Consider the following 10,867-nt stretch of genomic DNA (forward strand, 5'->3'; position numbering starts at 1 on the left):
GGAACTCGACGCGTACTTCAAAATCGATATAAAATGATTCTGCAAAGGTTCTTTCTTTTCATGTACTATGTTTACAAACACACTGTTTGCTAGTAACTACTGATTGAAAGTTTGGAGCACCCTTCGATATTCAAAATAAATAAAACCCTTTTCGTATACGTGCAAATGTTTTCAATTCAGTACAATTCCGTCTCTCAAAGCTAGTGTAACTCCATTTTGCCATTTGTCAGAAGAGCAGAAGAACTGCAGTAAACATACTACTTTGTATAAATGAGGGATTAATGGTAACATTGGACTTGAAGCTGTCCATGTCTTTGAAACTTTGTTATTTAGCACGTAACACAAATATGTTTCTATCATTCTGATATACCAAGAAAAAAATAGTAGAATAAATTCCAGGTACGGAATTTACGATGATAATTCTACTGCATTTGGGCATAGATAGTTCATCACTTCTAATTATGACTCAAGTCTCAATGTTATCAGGATATTTGAATCGTGTACTCGTCGGACATGATACAAGTTCAGTACAACAGATTGCGTAAACATATTAAGAGTAATGTTTTCCTTGTGTTATCTGGTATGTAAAATCTTATAATATCGTACCCAAATATGTTTTCCTTGTGTTATCTGGTACGTAGTATCTTATAATATCGTACCCAAATATGTCACATTCGATGCCTGTCTATTTAAATTACCGGATTAATCTTATCGTGTAATAAACTGTAAAGAAGGGGTATATAAACCACTTGCAGACCAGCGGTCAGCATTCGATCCAGTTTGTTCGCAGAAGCAAGATGGTAAGTAACACAAATTAACTATATTACTTGGTGATTGTGAAAACCTTCGATCTTTCTAAAGGTATAAGACTATGTACGCTGTAATACGGTAACACGATAATCGATATTTCCCTTTCAATATCAAGAAAGTAGCCATAATAGATTAATAACAACTCATTAAGAAAATTACTCCTCGTATTGGCTTGAGCAGCTTACCAAAATTGAATTAAACACGCTAAACTATAATCGAATCTACGAAAAATTTAAATGGTAGATTCTAGAGGCCAAAATAAGATGAAAATCCAGAATACCAATTTGTTGATGGAGGCTTCGTTAAAAAGTTATTAACGTTTAAAGTTCCGCCCGTTCTGAATTTTTTTCTCGAAAATGCGCAGGATTTCCGGTGTATGTCTGTTCACCAAAAGTGATTGTAATTTACCCCTAAAACTAAAAATAATTTTTTGAGAACGATTTGAAACACATGAAATTTCAGGGGAATCGTTCATTCATGATCAGACATTATATTTTCGGTAACGAATTTTTTTCTCGAAACTAGGTAGGATTTCGGGGGTATGTGTATTCACCAAAAATGATTGTAATTGCCCCCCACAACCAAGAATAATTTTTCCAGAATGGTTAGAAATTTTTTAATTTTATATTTTAATAACTTTTTAACGGAGTCTTAGTCAAGAAATTGATATTCTTGATTTTCGTCTTATTTTGGCCTCTAGAATCTCCCATTAAAACTTTTCCCAGGGATGGCCGAACACCCTGTATATTTCTCGATGGCGATCTTCAACGAAAGTCGAAACGTCGCAAAGGAACTATCCTTTTACTTTGAATATAAAAATACGTGAAAATATCTCGTAAAATCCAAGTAGCCAAAAAAGAATCAAACAGATTCCCGAAACTCTTCGATATCTGCAAGCTTCACCTTCGTCCTGAATAAATCAACTATCGAAACACGCGCCCCGAACTTTTCCTCGAGTATCAAATATTCATTACTGGTTTCGATTCGTCGCGACGGATCAAAGCGAGAAAATTACGTTCGAGTATAGCGTCCACCGTCCCCTAACGCCGGTTCCACGACCTTAAGTACCACTCACGTTCGCAGATGAAGTTCGTTTTAGCAGTTTTGGTCGTCCTGGCTGTGTCCAGTCCGTTGGAGGCGTACAGGATCCCCCGAGTAGGGTCGGGTGCTCTGGCCGACGAAATCCAGGACTTCGCGGACATATTGCCCTTGAACAAAATGGTGACGATCGTTTTGCAATATCTTTCTGACGACGCTGAATTCCAAGAGTTGGTTGGCTACTTGCAATCGAACGAATTCAGGAACCTGATCAAAGGCGTCGAAGGCCTTCCTGAATTAATCAACTTGCTGAATTATATGCAAAATGCTGGTTTGGACATCTACTACTTGGTAAACCAAGTAAACGCGTTCATCGGTGTTCCAAAACTCCAGGCTCCTCAAACGTTCGGGATCTACAAGATTACCGGTGGAATTCGTGGCTTCTTAGACGACATCGAGGCCATCTTCCCCGAGCAGAAAGTGAAGGATCTGTACACGTACAAAATGGCCAATTCTAAGGTGTTTATCGACTTCATGGCTCACCTAAGATCACCTGCTACCCAGAGGATCGCCGATTACATCGTCAACAATCCGAACTTCACTGATCTCCTGACCAAGGCCCATCAGGCTGGGATTAATGTGGAAGACGTCAAAGAGTTCTTAGAGAAGTTCCTTGGCATCAAGCTCTCCGTTGTTTAAACACACTGTCGGAAAGATACCAATGACTGAACATAATGTGACATTGATTATTTTCTCTAATAAAAGCACAAATTATTGAAATCTGTTTATCGATGTTCCCCGATCCCATCGTTGCAATAGTTTGTAATAGTTTCACTAATAATTAATTTGAAAAGAGAATGGATTCTCATATATTGTCTTATTCTGATAGATTTAAATGTTGTCTACTTTGAAATTCAATTATCTACTTTAGGTGTGTATCGTCGACGTCGAAATCGTTTTCAGGAGACATTTCATTGGCAGATCTATCCAGTTGTTGAAAGTTTCATGTACTAATCTCGGGAATCCGCCATTTCGCTCCGTCGTACAGTAGACCAGAATTAATTTGTAACGCGACAAAAATAATTGACTGATTTCAGTGAGAACTACGCGTCAGAGAATATTCAATAAGTAGTTTCATTAATATCTCTGTATGACACGAGGTCATTTTCTCATGTCTTCCTCTGCAACTGTCACAGCAATATATCAATAAATACAATTATGTCAATTATAATAACGCTATAAATATTTTAGACATTCGTATGAACAGCGTCAAGTAATTCTTTGGGCACTGATAAAGCCAGACATTAATCATCCGAGATCTACTTCTTACTTTTGAACAATACATCTGCCTCGTAGGTTGTCTCGACTTAATTTCAAGCTCTTGACAACCTAAACGGGAGCTATACACATTCAAATTCGAATTGTTCTACCGAAGTTCACGTATTTAATCTAATCAGTTTATTATATCATTTTATAAACGTTGATTTCTTATATTGATACGATCAATTTATCGTTTATAAATGGAACAACCATTCTAAAATTAAATCAATACAACGTGTGGTTAAGTAATACAGTTATAAAAATCTTCTGAGTTATATAGATTTTGTATCTATTTTATATTCGTTCCTAATCCTTTGCTCATTACACATTCCTCGACAAACTTAAAGTTATTTACATATGTTTCGTAAATGGAAAATGATATTAAATGCAAATAACGATTCTCAGACACATCTGCCGTAGTTAATAACAAAAATACACTAATAACAAATGAGACTAAATACTTTGAAGCGCACCAGGATAAAAAAAGTGACAAGTTGATGGTAAGTAAAACTGTAATAATAACCATCTGGACCTATGGGATCCAGCTATAGGATTGTGTCAAAAGGTCAAACGCAGAAATTGTTCAAAGCACTCAAAACAAGAACTGTCCATAGTTCATTAGCAACGAAATTATGAAAAATGATTGACATATGAAGTGCGTTGGGGGATTACGTTTATCAGTAAATTATATAATCGTGGACTTTACATTTTCTTAACAAAGAATCTTGGCGACTAAATAAAAATATGATACAAAAACTGTTAACTTTTCCTACTTAGGTAAATCTGTAATCCAACTTCACTTATCGAAGATAATCGTATAAGAGGAGCAATTTCAAGATGAGGTGGGGTAATTAGGCAACTCTAAGAGGGAGATTTTCACACCTCATAAACAGAATCTACTGTATATAAGCAGCTGACAGGCCAGTGATAAGCATTCAGTCGAGTTTGATCGCAGGGACAGCACGGTAAGTCAAAAAAGCTAATATACACCTGTATATGTATACGTATCAAGTCTAGGCACTTGTGAAACATCGGTATTTTAAATTTCAAATTACACGTTATCTTATTTCACGGCCATTCCATTTGTTTCAATCATAATCACAGTATCTCATTTAATCAAATAACTCTGAAAACAATACATTTTTTCGTAGTCGAGTCTCTATATGCTATTCAAATTATGAAATTATAATGAACATATTTTGCTTGTATATTGCATATTTCTTGTGCATCGTACGTAATTATAGTATAATCTGATTACGTTTGTCACGATTACTTCTGCAAAGGTAGTATGTTATAATTAGAAAGTAACAATAACGTAATTATAACGCAATTATTTTCTAAAAGTTCTCGTGGCAAATGCAAGCAAATTAGATTTCGCCCAACGCTGATTCTATAGCTGAAAATAATATGAAATATATATTTCACGAATAAATAATTAATTTTCTATTCTCAAACCAGGAATGAAACTTTAAATACGTGGAAATATAATTCGTTTTGGAAACGATCACTGGCATTCTAAAGTCAATTAAAAATACTTATCGCTTCAAATAATCAAATAACAGAATTTATATCGATCGCCTGACACTCCAAATACATCGATTTTCTAATTATTTCCTAGCAAGATACGCATTCGTCTCAGACTAAATAATTCAACTACCGATACGCGCATTCCAAACAGTTCCTCCAGTATTAAATATTTATTACTGGCTCGATTCACCGCGAGACAGATCAAAGCAAGAAAATTACGTTTGAGTCGCGTTTCGTCATCCCCTAACGCACGTTCCCCGACCTAAGCACCACTCACGTTCGCAGATGAAGTTCGCTTTGGCAGTTTTGGCCGTCCTGGCCATGTCCAGCCCGCTGGAGGCGTACAAGGTCCCCCGAGTAGGGACGGGTGCCCTCGCCGACGAGCTCCAGGATTTCGTGGATATATTGCCCTTGAACAATATTGTGTCGATCGTTTTTGAGTATTTCGCCGAAGACGCCGAATTCCAGACGTTCATCGAGTACATGCACTCCACCGAATTCAGAACCTTGGTTCTGGACATCGAGCGCATCCCCGAGGTCATCGACTTGCTGAACTACATGCAGAGGGCTGGCTTCGACATCTACCTGCTAGTGAACAAGGGAAACAAATTCCTGGGCCTTCCGTACCTCGAACCACCCCACGTGTTCATGATTTACAGGACCACCGGTGGAATCCGCGGCCTCCTCAACGAAATCGAGGCTATCTACCCCAAACAGAAGGTGAAGGATCTGTTCGCGTACAAGGTGGCCCATTCCAAGCTGTTCGCCGAATTTGCAGCTCGCCTGCAGGACCCCTCGATGCAGAACATCGCCAACGACATCCTCGCCGATCCGAACTGGAACGGTTTCCTGGCCAAAATTACGAAAGCTGGCATTAGGATTGAAGACGCCAAGGAATTCCTCGAGAGATTCTTCCGCATCAAGATCCCTGCCGCTTTTTAAACGGACTATCGAAGAAGACTAATTGCTGTGAAAAGTGTAACATTGAAATCTCTGCGCGATAAGCGTGCAATTTTGCAGTCTGTATATCAGAGAAATGAAAGTGAATTTTTATTGGTTATCGGAGGATCGACGTTGTGGCGTTTTTTAAATAGAGAATGATCTTTTATAGAGAGAGGGGTTTCGTTTACAACAAGATCTGATAGAGAAGCCTTAGTTTTCTAAGGGATTTGGAACCAAATGTTATACTTTTGATACTCCGATATCGAATAAAACTCACTTGTGTCTTGATACTTTTGCAGCTGATGCTTGTTCAAACTCTTATGATGGAAATTGAATAAATAGATTCTTTTTAGCATTTTTGAAATCCGTCAATCAATATCGTTCATTTCACAGACATGAGAATACATCGGCTTTCCTATTGCGTTGATTTAAATCCAACATGATTCGATCTGTTTCACTGTACTGCTAGGCTACTCGAAATATTCAAGAATATTAGGTAGATTCGTGAAAATAAAATTATACATTCTTTGTACTGAGCCTTTTTCGGATATATAGGAATTAAAAAATATTGTTTTTTTGGTTTGCCATGATTACGTTACAAATTTAATAAAGAGGTGATACCATCAAAAATAAAAAAACACACGGTGTAAGAAAGAATATGTTATACTTTCCGAGTAGATAAACCTACATTTTTCCTTCTTTTTAGAAAAAAGATATCGTATGTAGAATTGAATTAAATAATAGACAATTATAAAATAATGAAATATATGCATAGAGTGGTCGTAATTGGATTGTTACTATCAACAACGTGAACATGATTGTACTTCACTTGAAAAAAATTAGGTAATGCGACGATCATCAAAAGTAAAAACCATGTCAAGTAGCACTTATCAAAATTTTTCAATCGATTAAAATTAAACATTTTTTATATTATGAAGGTATTACAAAACGGCTTACATTACTTCCATAACGATTGACTTATATTTGATAAGATTCGAATTATAAATTGAGAAATATAAAATTAAGCTCGTACTTCAATCATCTTCAGAGTGTCATATCATTTTTTGACATTAAAATTTCCACATTCAAAAATTAGGTTTACAATTTATAATTAAATTATAAGACTCAATATCAAATTAATTTTGTTCTACGCATTCTTTTTGTAGTATATACTATATATTGTTTATCTGAAAGCACTGTTCTCTAACTCGACTGTAAAAATATTATATTTTCTCTTGTACACTAACGAGTTTTTATCCGTATAATAAATAAATAAATAATGTTATTTCCCACCTCTGGGAAACATTTTAATGGAAGATTCTAGAGTCCAAAATAAGACGAAAATCAAGAACATCAATTTGTTGATTAAGGCTTCGTTAAAAAGTTATTAAAACATTAAATTCGAAAGTTTTAAATCATTTACGAAAAAATTATTTTCGGTTGAGGGGGTCGAGAAAAAAATTCAGTACGGGCGAAACTTTAAACGTTAATAACTTTTTAACGAAACCTCCATCAACAAATTGGTATTCTTGATTTTCGTCCTATTTTGGCCTCTAGAATCTTCCACTACAATTTTTTCCAGGCGTAGTCGAACACCCTGTATGTTGAACTTGTTCTTTTACCAGCTATAACGCTATGAAATTAAAATGAAATTAAAAAAAAATATACCTAATGCGTGACTCTGAAATTCGACAAAATAACAAAGTGATAAAATATTTTCGATATCCTAACAGATAGCCGAATCACACAAATTGGTACCTTTGAACGCGTTTATCGCAAAATCATGATTTTTAAACCGATGGTCAACATTTTTCCGATCGTACCAATCTGTTTGACATTAAATTTTCAGTGTTGAAGAATGATTTGTGTACTTTATCAAATCAAACCTAATATGCTTGAATGCCCCCTAAAGTTTGTAGTAAAAGTGTTGAACTGTAAATATGTATTATTATGAGTTCTTTATCCAATGTTAGGTTCAATTGTATTTATCACTTTATATTTCCATTTAACTCTGCATTTCTCATATTTTCATCTTGCTAAAATAGTAATAGGGATTATGTAAGAAATACACGACGTTACGATGTACAGATGTTTCTATACATTCAAACGTAAGAGTAAATAAATTGCTCTCCGATCAACGATAGAGAGGGAAACAACAAAATTGAAATGCTTGATAAACTGATTCGAAAATGTTTACCAGACACTGTGGCTCGTATCAAGTAGATTAAAGTCCGACGGTCGATGCTTTGTATTTGAATATTATTCTAAATGCATTGTAATATTGTCGATATATTATTGCCTACGTTTACTGCATCTTCCTAACATTTGGTACTTCAACATCGTAATTGATCGAACTCAGAGAAACTTAATCATGAACAAAACTGCGTTTCCTACGTGATAAAAAGTCGGACAAAACTGGAAATTACTAATATTCTATCTGTTGGCAATGACATGTAATCAAAGAATTTGAATGACAAGGTTTTCAAGATAAAAATATTGCGATATTTATTCTTAAAATTTCAAAAACGTTGTTGGTCATTGATAATAGCCATTGATGAACTACTGATCAATCTGTTCAAGTGTCTATGCACAGGTGTACTTGCCAAATCTTATCTTCGTATTGGGTGAATAAATAACATCACCTGTTTCGTCTTCCAGGCGATATCGTGTCCATAAAACCGGCGAGAGCAATTCTGCGCGACAGCAGTACCATTTGTACAAGCTACCACAGTAAGTTCCTAAATAAACATTTGAAATTATTTTATTCGTACTTCTAATTATTACTTACTGACTGATTCATGCTTAACATTGCCTCAAGAATTTCTCTCGAAACCGGTTTGAGTTTTGGTATCAAATATTGAAAACTCGTTGAGGGACTTGTTCATTTAATTTTCCTTGATTAAAAATCATCAAAAATATATATGCAAAGCAGTTTACTTTAAACGTGTTTTTCTCAAAATCTTATTTTTTTTACTGGCTGATATGATGTCTCAAGATCTAATATGCAACACCTTTATAGTCAGAGATTTTTTTAAGTATTGATTTTTGCTATTGAAGATGAAAACGTAAATTTTCTAATAAAGGTACCTTTCCTCCCTTTCTTCGACCTACACACATTATTTTTTATCAAAACTGCCAATATTCTAAAACTTACTTAAATTCACAGCGTCCTACGTTTGAATCTCAGTTTTCTCAAAGTATAGCTCCAAGGCTGTCGATTCGTTTGCAATCTTAGTTCACGAAGATTCCTTTCAGATGAAATTCTGCCTGGTGACGCTGACAGCGCTGGTTGCGTTCGCAACCGTCAACTGTCACTATCTCCCAACCTTCGGCGAGGGACCCCTCTACGAGGACATCCAGTACTTCCTGGACATGATCCCCATGAAGAAAGTGATGACCGTCACTGTTGAATACGCAGCCCTGGACTCCGAGTTCCAGGACCTTCTGGCGTATTTCGAGTCGGACGACTTCCACCAGCTGCTGCAAGAGGTTGAAAACATTCCTGAGTTCCGTGTGTTCACGACTTATCTGCAAAACAACGGTGTGTACATAAACAACGTCCTGAACAAACTGAACAAGCGAGTGGGCATTCCTCCGTTCCAACCAATTCTGTTGGCGACCAATAAGATCACCGGTGGATTGAAGGGTTACTTCGAAGACGTCAAATCGTACATAAACTACGATCTCTTCATTCATGGCTACGTGTACAAGATGAGAAACTCCGAGGCCTTCCGTGGTTTCGTGGCGCACTTGAAATCCCCCAATCATCAGAAATTCATTGACACGTTGTACCAGAACCAACGTTACCTGAACTTCCGTCAAGCGATCAGCAGCAAGGGACTCGACGTGGCCCTGGTCGAGGACATCATCTTCACCGTTCTGGGCATTGAATTCCCGCATCTTGAGAACGTCGTGACGATGTACGACTCGGATCTGTCCAAGGATATCAACGATTTCGTGTCCCTCGTCGACAAAAAGAAGATTCTGAAGATAGTTCTCAGCTACCTGGACGACGACGAAGTACAGAAGGCGATGACGTACATGTACAGCGAGGACTTCCATGTGTTGGTGCGCACTGTCGAAGGCCTCAAGGAGTACCAGGACCTAGTATTGTACCTGCATAACGCTGGCCTGGACATCTTCGGCTTCCTGCAGAAGATACACAAGCTGTTCGGTATGGAGAACTACGTGCCACCCAAGGTAGGTAACTTCGCCTTCTTCGAAAACGTTTTCGTGAACCGTGGTGGAGTGAAGAAAATGGTCGACGACGTCATCGATGCATTGCCGTTGAACAAATTCAAGCAACTGTACGAAGTGAAGATGAAGAATTCGCCAGCTTTCAGAAACTTGATCATGAAGCTCAGGTCCGAGGATCTCAAGGAGATCGTTGCTACGATTTACAAATCGCCGATCTTTCTGGAGATGAGACAGAAGGCGATCGATGCTGGCTTGGACCTCGAACCGGTCAGAGTGTTCTTCAAGAAAGTGTTCAACTTCGAGTTCCCCAAAGTGCCTTAAGCACGAGGCTCCGTTAAGATTTTCCTGCGACATTCGTACGAATAACACTGTATTAGACTGATTCGAAATATTTGTTAGCGATTTATTTTACTTATTATGAAAGCAATTTTGTCCTTTTTGTGATATGTAAAATTAAACATTCGCAATAAACATTTGTTGACGATACTTTTGACGATTACTTTATCTCGGTGTGCCCTGAACATGAAAATTGTTCGATTAGTTTCAATCGATACAGAGTCATTTTAGAGACCAAGACGAGCTGTAAATTTTTTTAAAACGAAAATACAAAATCTATCCTTTGGTAATGTATAAATGATTTGGAGTCTTTCTACTTACTAGGTGATTACTTGACTAATAGTTATAATTACTTCCATCAAAGTGTAGTCGATTATTGCCCAATTTTGGCTACGTCTTATTTTACGATTACTATTATTTATTATCTCTGATTTACCAATAGTCCCGTTTCTTCTCTGGAGAATTCGCATTATTTGCCAAGTTCCTTGGAAAAACAAACTCGACTGTAAATTCAGCGTAGTAAACAATGTAGAGATTGGTGGACTGACAAGAGTAAGGGTGCGTTCCATATTGAGTGGAAAAGTTTAAAGATTGCAACGACGATTTCTCAGTCGCTTCTCAAAGCTGCCCCACTTTGTTCTCGATTCTCGTCTCCTCTTCACTCTTCATTCCTTTTTTTCTGTTTTCTCACTCTACT

At 36.9% G+C, this 10,867-nt stretch overlaps 1 protein-coding gene across 1 annotated transcript; it reads left to right on the forward strand.

Annotated features, from left to right (window-relative positions):
• The first annotated feature begins 1,893 nt into the window (after nucleotides 1–1,893).
• Nucleotides 1,894–10,312, forward strand: LOC143342843 (uncharacterized). The gene is made up of 5 exons (XM_076767129.1): nucleotides 1,894–2,538; nucleotides 4,089–4,133; nucleotides 4,981–5,632; nucleotides 8,296–8,367; nucleotides 8,873–10,312. The coding sequence occupies exons 1-5, from the start codon at nucleotides 1,894–1,896 to the stop codon at nucleotides 10,153–10,155; spliced, it is 2,697 nt and encodes an 898-aa protein (XP_076623244.1). The 3' UTR covers nucleotides 10,156–10,312.
• The last annotated feature ends 555 nt before the right edge of the window (nucleotides 10,313–10,867 follow it).

The sequence above is a fragment of the Colletes latitarsis genome, chromosome 6 (genome assembly GCF_051014445.1).
Source record: "Colletes latitarsis isolate SP2378_abdomen chromosome 6, iyColLati1, whole genome shotgun sequence".
NCBI classification, from domain to species: Eukaryota; Metazoa; Arthropoda; class Insecta; order Hymenoptera; family Colletidae; genus Colletes; species Colletes latitarsis.

Bases quoted from the DNA above. Each gene is read 5' to 3' on its own strand.
- LOC143342843 (XM_076767129.1), top strand. From the start codon at position 1,894: ATGAAGTTCGTTTTAGCAGTTTTGGTCGTCCTGGCTGTGTCCAGTCCG. The intron at 2,539-4,088 runs GTTGTTTAAACA...AGCAGCTGACAG, and splicing joins TCCTTGGCATCAAGCTCTCC to GCCAGTGATAAGCATTCAGT. The intron at 4,134-4,980 runs GTAAGTCAAAAA...TCACGTTCGCAG, and splicing joins TTGATCGCAGGGACAGCACG to ATGAAGTTCGCTTTGGCAGT.